Source organism: Schistocerca serialis, chromosome 3, assembly GCF_023864345.2.
Source record: "Schistocerca serialis cubense isolate TAMUIC-IGC-003099 chromosome 3, iqSchSeri2.2, whole genome shotgun sequence".
Taxonomy (NCBI): Eukaryota; Metazoa; Arthropoda; class Insecta; order Orthoptera; family Acrididae; genus Schistocerca; species Schistocerca serialis.
In genome coordinates this window covers 260,238,280-260,257,055 of record NC_064640.1, presented here as the reverse complement: position 1 = coordinate 260,257,055, position 18,776 = coordinate 260,238,280, and the positions used below count along the sequence as shown (strand labels likewise).

Genomic DNA, 18,776 nt, shown 5'->3' with positions numbered 1-18,776 from the left:
CAAACTTCAAGAGGTGCTGTAATCTCTGTATGTCGTGTAGTTTTTGTGCAGTCATCTTCTGAATCCCCGGGGGTACTTTTGACAAACTCTGTATGTCCCACCCCTTCCCAAGTTGGAAAACAAAACGGTGGTAAATCCTTTTTTTACACTGCGACATTAATTAAAATAACAATTCATTGTCTTCCACCTGAAAGAAATTGTTTTTGAAAGGGTTAAAATAAGCTCACCGGATACAAAATTAGCCACTTCAGTGCGCATGCGCAGATGAAACGTTAAGCCCTTACAGATGGCGCAGCGATCGAATCGTGAGCATTAAGGCTGGTATTGTCAGAACTTCACCCTCCATTGCCCGTGGTGAACCGGAGCCGAGCTCGCGGCCGCAGTCTATATGTACCTGGCGCGTCCGAGGGCTTCTCCGCGGTCATTTCCGGTGTGGTTCTCCTCTTGTATCCCATCGAAGCCTGCTTACAGGGTTTCAAGAATCAGTATTATGTGAGAAATCGAGGAGTATGCTACAACCCCCAACTTACCGCTCTCGTAGTGACGGCAAAGACAAGATTAGACAAATTGCAGCACGTACAGATGTAGTTTAGCAGTCATTCTTCCCGCACTCCACTGCATTGTACAACAGGAAGTACCCTCTGCCATACGCTTGACAGTTGTTTATAGACTGGAGATGTAGTTGCAGAAGTGGTTGACACGTCATATTTTCATGACCAGCCACGAACTCGTCATGTTGGTCAATTCGGCCACCCAATACTACACCAGAAGTATAATCCGTCTTTAAGCATAAAGTGCTGAAACAAAGTGCGGTAGTGCTCCCTTTGCTTAGGTATCTTGCAGTTTCTATCCAGCAAATTTCACTCATGCAGTCTTTTTGTTACTGTTTCTGCGTTTGGTATTGTTAAAATAATATCTCATGTTACGTTATTTAATTCGTGTGAATTTGGAAATTGAGGTTTCGCGTGATACGTGCACTTGCACAACTTCGATATTGTCGTCACGTAATTCTGTACAGGGCGTGATCTGTCTTATAGTGGATGGAACAAGAAGCTTATCGCTATATGCAACAGGCCTCAAACATCGTGGAATGTTTGGGTAGTCAAACAAACTCGTTTTATTCCTCCTACGATGATGAGACACCTTAAGGAAACAGAAGCAGCAAATAGAGCATATTTGTTAATTCACACCAGGTTGGGAACACATCACACTCTTATCTTTCTGCTATCTTCTGCGTTTGAAGTTTCGAGACTGCAATTAAAGCTGATCAGTTCTTGTGTGAATAATTCACATGCACGCTAAACTAGTTCTTGAAGGCATGGTAGAACTTTTGAGCTTCTTCGATTCTTTGTTTTACTGCACTGCTGCTATGAGAAACACCACAGATGTCCTAGAAACTGTAGGCATGGTGTTCCCAGGCACAAGAACTCGCTATCATTGGACTTTGGTACCAAAGAAGGTACCAAAGAAAGTAGATTTTTGTAGCATTATAATTATTTAGAAGTAAAATTTAATTGCTGTGCGAAGAGAAGGAATTTTCTGAAATTCGAAAATTCGCCATTCTGTCTTTAAAAATGAGGTGACTTGTTGATCGCATGTCGTTAAGCGACGATAAATAAATTCATTGCCGTTGTATTATCCTAAATTTTCTGGGTGGAGATACAGGGCTAGTGAAGTCTGGAGTATGAACTTGCTAAATTCCCCATTGCTGGAATGTGGTGAGAAAGGCCAGCTGCAAGCTTTAGGTGATGGGTGGTTGAGGAACGAATTTTCGGAAAATTTCCCCAAATTCCCCCCCCCCCCCCCAAGAACGGTAGAGTCGCGTGGGAAGAACGCCGTAGGTAACGGTGCTCCCAAGCCAGAGTATCGCAAAGCGCCTTTTCAGTGCTGTGCGAAACACGAGTGGTCCTTGGGGGATAGCCAGCAATGCTCACGGACTTTCTTAGAAGCATATGCAGATAATGACCCACCGCCATTTTATTGTACACAGCGTGGGAAACGAGTTGCACGAGAGACCGTCCAGTGTCAAACTCTAGTCAGTTTACGGAAACACAACATGCACCTGTGGAGAAAATTCTGCATGCATCCCCCGCATTTTAAAACTTGCTGAAAAATTTTCGATTGTCACGGTGGCAAAACTCGTGAAACCTCCCCTCCAACCGGTGGCATTTAGGAGCGAATTGGAATATAGATAGGACACAATTGGTGTTCACCGTTTGGGGCGGCGGGGCAACGTTACGTCACGGAGATATCGACAGTTGCCCAGACCAGCCTGCCGCTTTTTTCGAGCACCATTTGCGCTGCTTTTCCTCCGTACAGCTCACAATTTCCGAGTTTATTCCGCAATGTGAGTTTGCTTTTTACAGTAAATTTTTTGTACTGAGATCGTGAGTCGATCTTCTCCAGTATTATCGCATTTGCGAGGTGCACAGACTCTGAAAAGTCATTTGCAGTTTCAATGGCAGCCGTCAGCGTAGCTTCAGGTGCCTTTAGCATTTATACAGTGCTTTCAAAATAGACAAAAATTTTGTCTCGCTGCTGACTAATGTAATTGTTTTTGTAATTTCGTGGTCATTAATTTTTATCTTTAACATAGTGAACCGTAACTGTAATTTACCTTGATCTGAGAACTAATTTTTAAGGCTCAATAAATTTATGGTTAATTTTAACGAATATTATCATTTCTTTGCCCTACAAATAGCTGATAAGGTGACCCTTTTCCTTTTAATAATTATCAGTCGGTTCTGTATGACAATTGTGCACTCGCTGTGTCGGCGTTCCGGTGTAAAACAGGTGTCATTACTAGGAACATTTTTGATTAAACGAGGAGGTTAATTGTTTCATTTCTTTTTTACAATCTTTTTAGTTTATTTTTGGTAATTAAATCTGACCTGCATCTACATTGAGCAGCGTTAATGGTTATATTACCAACGTCATTCTGTGTTATTGTAAGCTCGAATAGCTCGTAGAGTTAATCGTGTGTTGAGGTCGGAAGTGTGAAAGGCAACTTGCACTCACTACTGTTGACCCCTTCGACTCACGAGAACTACCGCGAACGATATGCATCAAGCACCACATTATAAAATGTTAATATTTGTCTGGAATTTTAAGAGCAACAGAATCTTCCTCTGGCAAAAATTTCCTAAATCAGTTTTGGTTTTGTAGTTTTGTTGCTTGATGGCATCGTGATCCTATGTGCTTTGAACTTGTTGTTTTGTAATGCAGCGTCTTTCAACATGGATTTTAGCAAAATGAGGGGAAAAGTGATGTTCATGTCGCCTAGGTAATTAAAATGAATTTCCATGTATGAGTGTGTCCAGATGAAGTTGGTAGTCACTAAGACGTGTGTGTGTGTGTGTGTGTGTGTGTGTGTGTGTGTGTGTGTGTGTGTGTGTGTGTGTATGTGCTCACCTGTTTGAAAGAGGATTCAGGTAAGTTTAAAAAAGTGAAGACGTTCCTTGCGTTTCGAAGCACGTGGACGTAATGTATGTATTGCGTTCGACACATCTGTGCCCTCTACGCTGCAGGTCTTTCCCTATGTAATTGCCGTATTTTTTCGCAAGGTGCTATTTCATGGGAGGAGTTTCCGCTACGATCGTGCATGTAGATCTTTACTGAAGCGAAAATCAGAGAATTTACAGCTAGTCAATAAGATACCCGAATTTAATGTTTTATACCCCCTAGATGTAAACTTAGTTAACTTGATTGTATTATTTCATTGTGTGTTTTAATAATATATGTTTTGTTTCAGGGCATCTTTCCCTCCAGTTACATACACCTGAAGCCCTGCAAAGTAGAAAATGACGGGTGAGTTAGAAACTGCTTCATATTGTATTGGTTTCCACCTAGATATTATATGCGCTGGTGGTGCAACTACCATCTCATATGTAGATGTTAGTACGGTCCGTTAATATGTGGCGTATGGCAAAATGTCGAGCTACACATACAGGAAATCCATTCGCTGTTTTCTTACGTCTAATCCATCAGCATAACCAACTGGTAGTATGAAAATCATCGCATTATAGATGAGATCGTAGTTTTTCTGTTAACTGCCGAAATAGTGGTTTGCTATGTAGTTCAGTTTCATTGTAGTTAGCTATATTCTAAGACAGCTTAAAGAGAGACATTCGTCTCCGGTATTACATTTCTCACGGTAAAGAGTAATAGTTCTCAATATCAGTTCTAATTTCCTGTATCTTCAACCTGATCCTTTACTTTTTCTTTTACGATTATTTTGCCCTTGTCTGTTACCTACAGTAAATTGTGGTTTTGCATCTACGTCTGCACTCTACAAGGAACCTTACGGTGTGTGGTGAAGGGTATCTGTCGTACCAGTAGCATTATTCACCTTCTCTGTTGCATTCGCTTCGATACATTGAAAACTGGACAGGTATTTTTTTTTTTGCTGATAGCTTTATAAACTGGCTACCGGCATATGATGTTAACCGTGATGAACTGTGGTTTGGACTACAAAATACATTGTTGGCCATTAACCCACTATTTCATGGCATTTCTTTTTAGGAAAAAAAGTCAGTGAAAAAATATCTGTGGGTAGGGTCTGACACACAGAATACTAAGTAAGAGGTTGAACATAGATATTTTAATTTAATTTTGGTGTATTAATTATTTTGAAATTTTTATCATACGGCATCAAACTGAAAATATTGCTCAATTATTAATCGTTTGGTTACAGCGACATTCAAACATAATCTGTGCTGTCATCTAGCATCATTATTACTACTTTAAAAATCTAACTAGATGTGATCTAATTGGCAGAAGTAATTCGCTCTTTCAGTTGCATTCGCGTGTGTTCACATATACTCGATCTACAGAAAATATTATCGATTTTCAGCTGTTTTTTCCAACATAATGATGCTAGACTTAGTCTAGCTCGATGCAACAGTACTTCGCATACTGCCAGTCGGAAACATCAGGCATATACGAGTGGTTTCATTAATCTAACTTAAACGAACTTACGCTAAGGGCAACACACACTCGCTCATGCCCGAGGGAGGACTCGAGTGTCCGACGGGGGAGCCGCGCGAACCGTGGCAAGGCACCTCAAACCATGCGGCTACCCAAAAGGGCTCTACATAAATGTGCGGTTTGTTAACACATGGCAACACCATGGAGGAGGCGTTTAAAACTGGTTTTACTTTGTACACAGACCAGTTACATTAATGTGACCACCGCCCGCGTTCGATGTAAACGTGAAATAACCACTTACAAGAGGCAGGTGGCAGCACTAGCAGTGGAGGGTGTATAAAGCGTGTCAAGGAGACGCGGAAAACTGTGCAGTCGTAATGCGGAAACGGATCGATTTATCGTACTTTCAAAAGAGGTTGGTCACTGGCTTTCCGGCAAAGGGTGCAATCATTTCCAAAATGGCTAAGTATTTAAATTATTCATCTACTGCCGTGATTAAATTATACCGTGCATGGCAAAAAGGCGCTATCCAAAACCGGATCTGACGCAACTGGTGGACCACGGGCCGTAGATGACAGGGGTGAATGACGGCTGCGGATATGTGTTCGGGCGAACAGACGTGTAATTGTTGAACGACTGACCGCTCAGTAGAACGAAGGGGCTGAGCAGTGCCTTCTCAACAAGCATTCAGCGAACGTTGCTGCGTATGGGCCTCCGTAGTAGGCGTCTAGTTCGTGAACCGATGCTGACTGCTGTTCATCAGCGATGAAGGCTTCAATTTGCACGCCAGTACCACAGCTGGACGTCCACTGAGTGGCGACAGGTGGTCTTTTCAGAAGAATCGCGTTGGCGTGAACTGTGTAAAACGTCTGAAAGCAAACAGCCTGCAACAGTCTTCGGAAGGATCCAGGTCGGTGGAGGGAACGCGATGGTCTGGGCATTGTTTTCGCGGCATTCCCTGGGTGTTCTAGTCATTCTGGAAGGAGCAATGGATCAACACAAGTATGCAACTATCCTTGAGGACCACGTCCATCCCTGCATGCAGTCAGTTTTTCTTCCGCACGACGGAATCTGCTAGCAGGACAAAGCATCGTGACACACGACTCGGGGTTGGCCGAGCGGTTCTAGGCGCTGCAGTCTGGAACCGCGCGACCTCTACGGTCGCAGGTTCGAATCCTGCCGCGGGCATGGATGTGTGTGATGTCCTTAGGTTAGTTAGGTTTAAGTAGTTCTAAGTTCTAGGGGACTGATGACCTCAGAAGTTAAGTCCCATAGTGCTCAGAGCCATCTGAACCACACGACTCGCAGTGTGCGTGCGTAGTTCGAAGAGCGCTAGTATGAGTTTTCCTCACTCCTCTGACCACCAAATTCCCCGAATTTAAACCCAGTCGAGAATCTGTGGGACCACCTTGATCGGGCTGTCCGCGCCATGTTTCCTCAACCGAGAAACCCAGCGCAGCTGGCCGTGACACTGGAGTCGGCATGGCTCCACATCGCTGTCGGTACCTTCCAGAATCTCACTGACTCTCTTCCGGTACGAAATTAGAATTATATATTAATACTTTCAGATGCTGACAGGCGTTGATATATATCAACGGGGGCAGGTGAAAATGTGTGCACCGACTGGGACTCGAACCTGGGATCTCCTACTTACATGGCAGACGCTCTATCCATCTGAGCCACCGAGGGCACAGAGGATAGTGCGACTGCAGGGATTATCTCGCGCACGCCTCCCGCGAGACCCACACTCTCACCTTATATGTCCACACACTACATTCGTAGTGGCCCTACCCAACACACTCATTACTTGTGGAAGACATTCTTACCAAGTCCCGTAAGAAAAAAATGGTTCAAATGGCTCTGAGCACTATGGGACTTAACTTCTAAGGTCATCAGTCACCTAGAACTTAGAACTATTTAAACCTAACTAACCTAAGGACATCACACACATCCATGCCCGAGGCAGGATTCAAACCTGCGACCGTAGCGGTCGCGCAGTTCCAGACTGTAGCGTCTAGAACCGCTCGGCCACTCCGGTCGGCTAAGCTTATCAACCAGCTGATTTAAGTTGTGGTGACGTCATACGAAGGTCGGGGAATGAAGGTATTCTAACGACGATTATATTGATGTCTGCGATGGAAGAATGCTAGTAGCACCAACGATCTGACTAGAAGGTAAACAGCTTGGCGTATTCCTCTGTAGCCTTTCAACATCAAGCACCGCGTCCATGCACCACTAAACATAAGGCAGCAGTCTGTTGTTGCATAATCTGATCGATTACAGGTCAGTTAACTAGTTTTTTAGTTCTTTGGTCCGCAGATCAAATTAGAGATAAACGCCATGGTGTGAGACGTGTCAACAGAACGAACATACACTGAGGCGACAAAAGTCATGGGATAACAATATACGCTTATACAGATGGCGGTACTGCGTACACAAGATATAAAAGGGCAGTGCATTGACGGAGCTGTCATTTGTACTCAGGTGATTCATGTGAAAAGGTTTCCGACGTGATTATGGCCGCCCGACGGAAATTAACGGACTTTAAACGCGGAATGGTAGTTGGAACTAGACGCATGGGATATTCCGTTTCGGAAATCGTGAGGGAATTCCATACTCCGACATCCGCAGTGTCAAGAGTCTGCCGAGAATACGCATTTTCAGGCATTGCTTCTCTCCATGGATGCCTGCCGCGGCTGACGGCCTTCACTTAACGACCGAGAGCAGCGGCGATTTCCTAGACGCGTCAGTGTTAACACACAAAAAACACTGCTTGAAATAACCGCAGAAATCAATGTGGAATGTATCCGCTGGCACTGTGCGTCGAAATTCGGCGTTAATAGGCTGTGGTAGCAGACGAACGACACGAGTGCCTTTCCTAACAGCACGACATCGCCTACACGCCTCTCCTGGGCTCGTGACCACATCGGTTGGATCCTAGACGACTGGAAAACATGGCCTGGTCAGATGAGCCCCGATTTCAGTTAGTAAGAGCTGATGGTAGGGTTCGAGTGTGGCGCAGAACCCACGGAGCCATGGGCTCAAGTTGTCAACAAGGCACTGTGCAAGTTGGTGGTGGCGGCTCCTTATGACGTGAGCTGTGTTTACTTGAAATGGACTGGTCCTCTCGTCAAACTGACCGATTATTGACTGGAAATGGTGATGTTTGGCTACTTGGAGACCATTTGCAGCCATTGACGCTTCTCACGGTCCCAAACAATGATGTCACGTCATCCGGCCACAATTGTTCGCGATTGGTGTGAAGAACATTCTGGACAATTTGAGCGAATGATTTGGCCACCCAGATCACCCGACATGAATCAAACATAATCGAAAAGTCAGGTCTTGCATTTCGACCTGCACCGGCAATGCTTTCGCAATTATGGACGGGCTGCAGAGGCAGCATGGCTCAAAATTTCTGCAGGCGAGTTTCAACGGGTTGTCGAGTCCATGCTACGGGGAGTTGCTGCAATACGACGGGCAAAAGAGGTCCAACATGGTATTAGGAGGTATCCCATGACTTGTCATCTCAATATAGAACACTTGCAGACAACTTTTAAAAACTATATAAAACAGTATTTATAGGGCCACGTGCTGGCCATTTATGGTTTTCTTTTTAATGACCAATTATCTCTACTCAAGAATTCCTGTATGGTGCAGAAGGAGTTATTGGGTAGGAAAATCTTTAATCTACATTTGAAAGCACTTCTCATATATGTTTATTTGCATGGGTAGATTGTCAAAGAGTTTAACGATAGCATATTTCACCCCTTTCTCTGCCATAGTTAGATTCATTAAAGGATAATGCGGATCATTTTTCCTTCGAGTGTTGTATTTGTAAATATCTCTGTTGCTCTCAGACTTAGATGGATTTTTGATAACAAATTCCGTAAGTGAATAAACGTGCTGTAAGACACTAGTAGTTGATATTACCAGCTGCTTGAGGAGATCACTGCAAGATGTACATTTGAACTTCACACATCATTCGAAGTATTTTCTTTTGGCAATCAACACCTTTGGTCTAGGCTGGGAGTTGCCTCAAAATAATATTCTATAAGGCTCCAGTGAATGAAAATATCCAGAATATGTTAACTGACTGACTTCTTTATCCGAAAGGTTGGCAATTATTCTTATGACAAAAATAGTCGAACCTAAACGTTTTAGCACATCTGCTATACGGTTTTTCCAGTTTAAGTTTTCATCATTACGCACCTCTAAGAACTTACAATTAACTACCCTGTTTATTATATCTTGTCGTAGTACTTAGTTATTAGGAGTCAGGACATTTTCGACAGTACGGAACTGAATGAACTGCGATTTTTCCATGTTTAAAGAAAGCACATTTGTGAAAACCATTCGGTAACTTTCACAAAATCGTATTTTACAATTTTGTGTTGACGCTACTTTGCTTGGCTTCACAACAATGCGTGTACCATCTGTAAATAGGATTAATTGTGCCTCCTGATTCAAATAAAAGAGCTAATCATCAACATAAAGTAACCAATGATCGAACCTTGTGGGACTGTAATTGTAACTTCTGCCCATGCAGATGATGTGGCGTTCCTCTTTGTATTTCTCAAACACCGTAGGATAACTTTCTGTATTCCATAAAAACTTAACGTCTCTAATAGAAAATTACAATTGACACAATCCAATGTCCTCGATAAGGCACAGAATATCTCAATCGGTGATTACTTATCATTTAAAGATTTTATTACGTGCTAAGTAAATGTATAAATAGGTGGCTCAGTAAAATGGCCCTTTTGAAATCCAAACTGCGATTGGTTAAGTACCCCATTACAAAACAGGCGGGTGACAACTCTGGAGCACATTAGATTCTCAAAAACTATAGAAACTTCTGTAAGGAGTGATAGTGGGCGCTGGTTATGACATCTATGGAGTCGCTATCTTTTTATAGAGAGGCATAACAGTGACATATTTCAGTCTTTGTGGAAGAACACCCTGAGCTGTGAGGCATTACATAAAGCACTAAGAACATTACATATTATACGGCCACAAATTTTTACTGTCTTGTTGGAGATATTATCCACCGCATATGAAATTTTACCTTTTAGAATTATAATGATCTTCCTCATTTTAGATGTGGATGTGGGATTAATTTATAATTCACTAAATGTCCTCTGTATTGCCTCTTCTGTATACTGTTTTGATTTCTCTTCTGAACTATTTGCACCGATATTCACACCTACTTTTTTTAAAAGTAATTATTAAAAATATCTACTACACATGAACTGTCTTTTACAACAGTACCATTCCCTGTAACAGAAATTATGTGACGTTCTATGGATTCTTTCCCTGTCGCTCTTTTAACAATATTTCATATTGATGTTATTTTGCTAATTGATTTGTCAATTTCAGACAAGATGTGCACACTCCTGGATTTTTTACAACCTTTATTACTATCTTTTTAGAAAAAACTGTTTTCAGAAATGTATACAAACTCATTACAAATATGTTGCACTGACTCAATAAGATCACAAAAACGAACATATTGGTACATATCATTCCACGAAATCACAATACTTAGATTCTTTTATACGTGGCCAGATGTGTTTTCAACGAGGCTTTATAAACTGGCTAAGCATCGTTGATGAGAGGATACTTACGTATTGATACTTATAAATGGGACAAGAGTTTTCGTATCATCAAACATAATTTTATGCCTGTTTGTAAGCCTACGCTCAGCATTTGCTGATGTGTCCAGATGTCGATACTAAACTTTGCAGCGATATTCTGCAGAATGGTTCTGATACTGGCAAGTATAACAATTGCTGCAGTCAAAAGGAAGGTCAAAAATCTCTAGAACTCATCGACAAAGACCACCCTTTACTCTTTGAGCTCATTTTTTATCTTCCTGAGTGGTTATAAATTAGTCGGTTGCCTTGTCAAACTCAGAAACCTGATATCTTACGAAATGTAGCCCCACAGCAAAGACAGACGGTTATATGTGTTTCAACTTATGCTCGTTGAATATCTAGAGGGAGTGGTCATAAAGTTTTGACTCTCCCCGCGAAAAAATAAAGTTACGTACTTAATTTAATTTTTTTGTGTACGGGTAGATGTATATAGGTGCTGGTACACATGGAGATCACTGCGCCATGATACGCAATACCGTGGCACATCGTTAGAGAAGAAAAGAAAAGGGTGCAGCCCATCTCCAGCTTATCAATATCAAAACCATAGAACTACCCCTCCTCCCTGTTGTAGAGAGCGGTAGCTTAATACACTCCTGGAAATGGAAAAAAGAACACATTGACACCGGTGTGTCAGACCCACCATACTTGCTCCGGACACTGCGAGAGGGCTGTACAAGCAATGATCACACGCACGGCACAGCGGACACACCACGAACCGCGGTGTTGGCCGTCGAATGGCGCTAGCTGCGCAGCATTTGTGCACCGCCGCCGTCAGTGTCAGCCAGTTTGCCGTGGCATACGGAGCTCCATCGCAGTCTTTAACACTGGTAGCATGCCGCGACAGCGTGGACGTGAACCGTATGTGCAGTTGACGGACTTTGAGCGAGGGCGTATAGTGGGCATGCGGGAGGCCGGGTGGACGTACCGCCGAATTGCTCAACACGTGGGGCGTGAGGTCTCCACAGCACATCGATGTTGTCGCCAGTGGTCGGCGGAAGGTGCACGTGCCCGTCGACCTGGGACCGGACCGCAGCGACGCACGGGTGCACGCCAAGACCGTAGGATCCTACGCAGTGCCGTAGGGGACCGCACCGCCACTTCCCAGCAAATTAGGGACACTGTTGCTCCTGGGGTATCGGCGAGGACCATTCGCAACCGTCTCCATGAAGCTGGGCTACGGTCCCGCACACCGTTAGGCCGTCTTCCGCTCACGCCCCAACATCGTGCAGCTCGCCTCCAGTGGTGTCGCGACAGGCGTGAATGGAGGGACGAATGGAGACGTGTCGTCTTCAGCGATGAGAGTCGCTTCTGCCTTGGTGCCAATGATGGTCGTATGCATGTTTGGGGCCGTGCAGGTGAGCGCCACAATCAGGACTGCATACGACCGAGGCACACAGGGCCAACACCCGGCATCATGGTGTGGGGAGCGATCTCCTACACTGGCCGTACACCATTGGTGATCGTCGAGGGGACACTGAATAGTGCACGGTACATCCAAACCGTCATCGAACCCATCGTTCTACCATTCCTAGACCGGCAAGGGAACTTGCTGTTCCAACAGGACAATGCACGTCCGCATGTATCCCGTGCCACCCAACGTGCTCTAGAAGGTGTAAGTCAACTACCCTGGCCAGCAAGATCTCCGGATCTGTCCCCCATTGAGCATGTTTGGGACTGGATGAAGCGTCGTCTCACGCGGTCTGCACGTCCAGCACGAACGCTGGTCCAACTGAGGCGCCAGGTGGAAATGGCATGGCAAGCCGTTCCACAGGACTACATCCAGCATCTCTACGATCGTCTCCATGGGAGAATAGCAGCCTGCATTGCTGCGAAAGGTGGATATACACTGTACTAGTGCCGACATTGTGCATGCTCTGTTGCCTGTGTCTATGTGCCTGTGGTTCTGTCAGTGTGATCATGTGATGTATCTGACCCCAGGAATGTGTCAATAAAGTTTCCCCTTCCTGGGACAATGAATTCACGGTGTTCTTATTTCGATTTCCAGGAGTGTATATCGTTCACAATGGCTGTTCTTTCGAAACGCATTCTTCAAATGTCTAAATGCGGACTCGAGGTGGTCCTCGTCGAAACCGTTGTAACTCTATTTATCAAAATATATGAAACCACTGTTTCGTTGTCGGGATTGTGTGAAACTCTGCACAGTGATATTAAAGTCAGAATGCGACGCGTTTCGGTATGATGTGCTGGCGATATCCATCTGATTTGTGTTCATGTGGAATATTTGAAATGTCAACTTCCTTTCTGTCCCTATCTCATCCGTTAACTTTGATAAGTCTTGCGCCGGTTGAGGGGCAGTAAGAACACAGGTCAACAATTTAGAACAGTTGTATTAAGAAATACATAAACCAAAAAACTCCTCCTTGGAGAAAAAGTTAATCATAACAACTGTTTGTGAAGATTCGTAATATGCTCTGAATTTACGCAAGTATGAAATTTAGCTGGCGGCCTCAATGAAGAATGAGTCAAACCTCAGATTCACTTGACAGCAAAACAATAAGTTCGATAGCTGATACCAGAAGTCCTTGCAGTCCCTGATACGGAGGCCATATCTCAATGATGATTATGACAGACACTGACGACGTCGCAGGTTGCAAAGTTTCCAACGAGACTGTGAGTTAAGAGCTGCGGGTGGATTCAGTACCTGGCCCACAGACTAGATGGAAGTCCAGTCGGAGTGGATCTGCATTAGCCTATATACCCAGGCAGCACAGCAAAACTAGAGGAACTATATGCGATCGTGTGGTGGAAGCAAACAAGTCCAAGAGGGCAGAGACCTCCAGCGACGTTCACACTGCCGCCTGCTGGCCTATTCGGCGTGCTTGATCTTCGCTCTGTCGTCTGCCGATATAGCCCCTTGCAGGTTAGACTGCTTGCATACCACAGATGTGAGAGAGGTTGCAGGTTTGTCACACAGAATCCCTGTCCCTTGTGAAGGACGAGAGGATGCAGTACATCTCAAAGTCCCAGGAAGCATGTACACACCTGTGGATCTGGTGAGCCAGGAGGACTGTGGTCGATGTCCATCGAGTCGATGCCTGGACCGACGGTGGGCCGACCTCATATGAGGCTGGAGGATGTGGACACTGTTTCTGCGGGGTCAGGGATTTTCTCTGCCTCGTGATGACTGGGTGTTGTGTGATGTCCTTAGGTTAGTTAGGTTTAAGTAGATCTAGGGGACTGACGACCGTAAATGTTAAGTCCCATAGTGCTCAGAGCCATTTGAACCATTTGAACTGTTTCTGCTACACTTGTTTTGCGTTGTCCATGGTCCTGGGATGGAGAAAGTCCGACACGGCAACAAAATACTATGAAATCCCAATGCTCGAGGGTGGCGAAGTTTTCCACGGCACAAAAAAAAATAAATAAATAAATAAATAAAATAAAATAAAAATTGTTCAAATGGCTCTGAGCACTATGGGACTTAACATCTGTGATCATCAGTCCCCTAGAACTTAGAACTACTTAAACCTAACTAACCTAAGGACATCACACACATCCATGCCCGAGGCAGGATTCGAACCTGCGACCGTAGCAGTCGCGCGGTTGTGGACTGAGCGCCTAGAACCGCTAGACCACCGCGGCCGGCACACGGAAAAACAGATTAATCTGGGAGGTGGCATGTGGACCTGGTGTGCAGTGTCAGTTCTCCCATGACCTGACCGCTGCTGGCATCAAGTATCAGCAGAACTGAGAGTTTGTGGCATCTAAGATATCCGGTGGCCATGCCCCTAGGCTGGGATCCTGGCTGTATCGTAAAGCTGGTGTGGGCAAAACTGGGGCAGTTGGCAAGACTGCTAGCAGCCAAAGAGCGAGCTGTTCAGAGTTAGCCTGCAAAGAGACGTAACGAAGCAACAGACATACTGGCTGATGGCTGAAAATGGTGCGAAATAAATGCACCTGGAGGGCAGATGTGATGGTGGAAGCATTTAGGAAGGAAAACTGTGGTGAGGAGTGCAGGAGTGTGGGAGAACTAGACTTGTTGTACTTGGAGGGCATAGATAAATATGGAAGTAGTTGAAAAGAAAGAGACGAGCTCAGAAACATGCAAAAAGTAAAATCGTTGGGCCTAGAGGGCAGAAAAATGTGCCGCGGCAGCGGTGGTTGTGGAAGCACTTGGGATGTAAAATCATTGTGCCCGGAGGACAGAAGTGATTGTGGGAGCACTTGAAATTGAAGAGTATTGTGTCCGGAGGGTACGGCTTGATGTAGAAGCACCAGAGAAATGGGAAAACGGGTGCAGTGATCATGCCTGGAAAGAATATTCAAAAAACGTGTGGGGAGATTAGACATAGAAGACCGGATCAGACTTTGCAGCATGGATAAGGCACTGGCTGGGCCAGGAGGGAGGGAATAGGTGTGAGTAGGGAGGTGTGTTGGTCAGAGCTATCGGAAGAATTATATGTGAGGACACATGTGGACGAAGGTTCAGGTACTGCACGAGAAGGAGGAGGAAACCGCGGCGATGCTGCACAGGAGGAGCTTCGGTGATGGCAGCTCGGGTAGTGCAGTGTCGCAGTGACACAAGCCAACGGTACTGGTGCCATGCCAGAAGCGGGAAGCTGTGGCGAAGGTGTTTGGAGGTGGATGGTTCCAGAGGTACAGCTGGGATTACGTTTTAGAGTTATATCAGTCTATACACACAGTGTCAGAATGAAGTGCAAAACAGTGCTGTCACAGGAAATATCGAGATATTCACAACTCAGCTGTTGCCAAAAACAATCTCACATACAAAATATTTAATCAAGAGGAACGTATTTGTAGAATAAAAAATTCGCTTCATGTCCCAGTAAGTTCTTAATCTATTGCACGACTGTTTTCGGAGCATAAAGCTTATTTTAAGGTGCCACCGAATAATTATGGCAACATAAATGTGTTGCGGTCTGGTCAGCCAGTCATGGTGGGGGCGGGGGGGGGGGGGGCGGGGCAAGAAGGGGTGGGGCGTGGAGAAGGAGAGGGTCATACCCACATCAAACAAACGCATGGAAGCGAAGCACCAGCAATCACAGCATCCGCCTCGACAGCACGCCTGTCGAAATCTACCGTTGCGGGAATGGTGCGCCAAGTTCCATTCTGTCTGTGATTCGACACAAGACGGTTGTCGATCCGGGAGGCCATTCTCATCCATTACGGACAACAACAATCAGGCAGTTGACGATTCGATTAGGGCGCTAGCAAAGGATCACATAAGCTTCAGTAACGCGCAACGTATTATCCGATAGAAGTTGGGCTACCATAATGTCTGCAGCCAGAGGACACCCCAGACGTTGAAAGCCGAATAATAAGCAAACAGGTTGCCTGTTTGGCTCAACCACCTGATGCGCTTCACTGTCGAAAGTAACATGTTCCTTCAGTGCATAGTTCCAGGTGACGAAAGCTGGGAAATGGAGCCGAAAGCGTTCATCATATCCTCGTTCCAAGAAGTTCAAGAGCCAGCCATCTGCTGGAAAGGTGGCGCTCGCCCTGCTCTTTGATTACCGGAGCCCATTGCTTGTTGATTTCAAGCAGCCTGGTATCTTCATCACGGGGAACGGTGCAGCACAATGCTAGAGAAATTACGGCGTACAATTAAGGCGAAACTTCCGAGAAAACGGAGACAAGAGGCTGCAGCTTCATGATAACGCACGTCCCCATATCGCAAATGTCGTAACGCAGAAGTTACGCGAACTCAAGTGGGAGACACCCGAGAACCCACCCTATAGTCCTAATGTCTTCCCATGCGATTATCATGGATCGATCCCTTAAAAAAGGATTTGAAGGGTCGACGATTCCTGTCTGAAGAGGATGTGCAGCATGCAGTTACGGACTACCTCGCGCAGCAGTACATGGTGTTTTAGCAAACGGTATCTTCAAGCTAGTGCGTCAGTGGGACGATTGCCTCTATATTCACGGTGATTTTGCCTGACTGTCATACAGATTATGGACTATACGACCTCCGAACGGAAACTTTTTGATCGCCTCTTGTAGAATTAAATTACGTGAGACACAACTGTTGTCCCTTGCATCGACGTGCTGGGGTGCTGTCGTAACAGATCATATCATGTAGCAACTACGTAACCGGGATTTCAATTTTATCCTTAGGGGCCGTTCAATACTAAGAAGGTAGAAAGGAAGGAAGGAAGGAAGATTAGTGTTTAACGTCCAGTCGACATTGAGGTCGTAAGAGATGGTGCACATGCTCTGTTGTTTCGAGGATGGGGAAGGAAATCTGCCATGTCCTTCCAAACGAAACGTCCCTGCATTTACCTGGAGCGGTTTGGGGAAAGCACGATACACGTAAATCTGGATGCGAACGCGGATTTGAACCGTCAATAGTCATCCCGAATGCGAGTCCGACGTGCCAACCACTGCGCCACCTCGCTCGATTAATGCTAACAAGGGGCATCTCTGGGCTCGAACAGGAATTTGTATTTAAACATTTGTACACAGTCCCATCTCACATTCCTAACCACGCCTGCGACGGCGTGTGACTGTGTTGCTCTTGGTTTGTCCAGAACAGCGCTTGCAGTCGTGGAGTATTGAGGTGGGGGTTGTTAACGCGCCAGTCAGTCAGTTATCTGAGCAACTAGCTGACGTGCGTAGTGTACGTACACACAACAAAAATGAACGAAAACATTAATGTTTGGAACGTTTTAAATATTGTGGCATCCAAATTAAGAAGGCGCTTCTGACAGGCGATGGTGTGGAGCAGGATGATGCCGCTTTCGCAATGTTTTGGTGAATTTGATTGTTCAAGATCATGAATATTCATTTGATTGTTCAAATGAAGTTAAATTAGACAGGATAGTGGATGAAGAAAACGACTTTACAGACGATAACGCGATTAATGGCGTTCAAGATCGTAGTGCTAGTGGCAATGGCGGAAACAGTTCTCCTCAAAGAGAAGCTAACAGTTTTGTTCATTGCGAACCTTCATCAGGAAGGAAGTCCAATTCTTTTAGTATTTTAACAAAATTTTCGGAAGAACGCCTTCAGCGTATTAATGATGATTATTGTACACCTCCACGTAAAGTTCCAATCTACATCTCGTTATTGAAGAGACATCCATCTATAAAAGACACATGGAACATCAAAGTAATATTTGATTATCTGAAGAAAAAAAAGACGTAATGAACATCCATTCTTAGGAAACAAGGCAATCAAAGAACTAGAGATAAAACACATTCTATCCCATTTTAACATAGCAAGCACCTTCATCATCATCCTAATCATCATCATCACCACCACAAGACGTTGTGCTCATTGGTGAGCGTCATGACCGAATGAACCAAGCTTGTCCATCCCAGACTGTTATCAGCTTCTCTTAGAACCCGCTGAAGAAGTAGACCCAAGATCTTGATTTGATCAGTCCGCCTGTTCGCAGCTCTTCCTCTTGGTCTCTTGCCCTCGATCTTCCCTTCCATGATTATTTTCTCCAGATGTTCTCCATCTCTTCTCACAATATGGCCTAAGAACTGTATAATTTTTTGGTTGGCACGAGAAGAAAGGCGCTTGGAGATACTGAGTTGCTCAACAGTAGACACGTTTGTTGGTTTTTCAGTCCATTTTATGCGCAGCATCCTGCGCCAGCACCAAAGCTCAAATGCACTGATGCACTGTTTGTCTTTGGCTTTAAGTATTCATGTCTCGCAACCATAAAAGAAGACGGAAAACACGAATTTTTTAACAGGCCGTATCTTTGCGGTGTTCATTATTGCTCTGTTCTTCACTTGCTCCCATGTGATGCTGGTGCACCTTTATCAAGACTGATGCTGTGGAGTTTTGGTGAGCTTCTTCATAACCAGTCGCCCTAGCGTGATCCATCTTCTTATCTCATCTTCACAGCTTCCCTTGTCACAGATGGATCACCAAAGATAGATGAAAGAATTCGCAACTTCCAGTTCTTTTACTCGACATTTTGAGTTGAACCTGTACTCCTCGATCAGTTGTCCTGAGTTTGGACTTGCTGAGATTGAGGTCCAAACCATATCATAGACAAATGCCCTTTACTTTTGTTAAGAACTCAGCAAGTTCGTCTTCGCTGCCGGTTAAAACCACGGTGTCATCAGCAAATCGAAGGTTGTTAGTAGTTCTACCACAAATTGCGATGCCTTTAGTCCAGCCATCAAAAGCATTCCTAACGACATGTTTTTCATAGATGTTGTACAATTGGGGGAATAGAACACAACCCTGTCT

General features: G+C 44.8%; 1 protein-coding gene across 1 annotated transcript in view; it reads left to right on the top strand.

Annotated features, from left to right (window-relative positions):
- LOC126470030 (dedicator of cytokinesis protein 3) overlaps positions 1-18,776 on the top strand; it is a 1,043,796-nt gene that overhangs the window by 432,079 nt on the left and 592,941 nt on the right. The window contains exon 4 of the mRNA XM_050097517.1: positions 3,752-3,807. Within this exon, the coding sequence (XP_049953474.1) occupies positions 3,752-3,807 (56 nt within the window). The remainder of the gene's footprint in view (positions 1-3,751; positions 3,808-18,776) is intronic.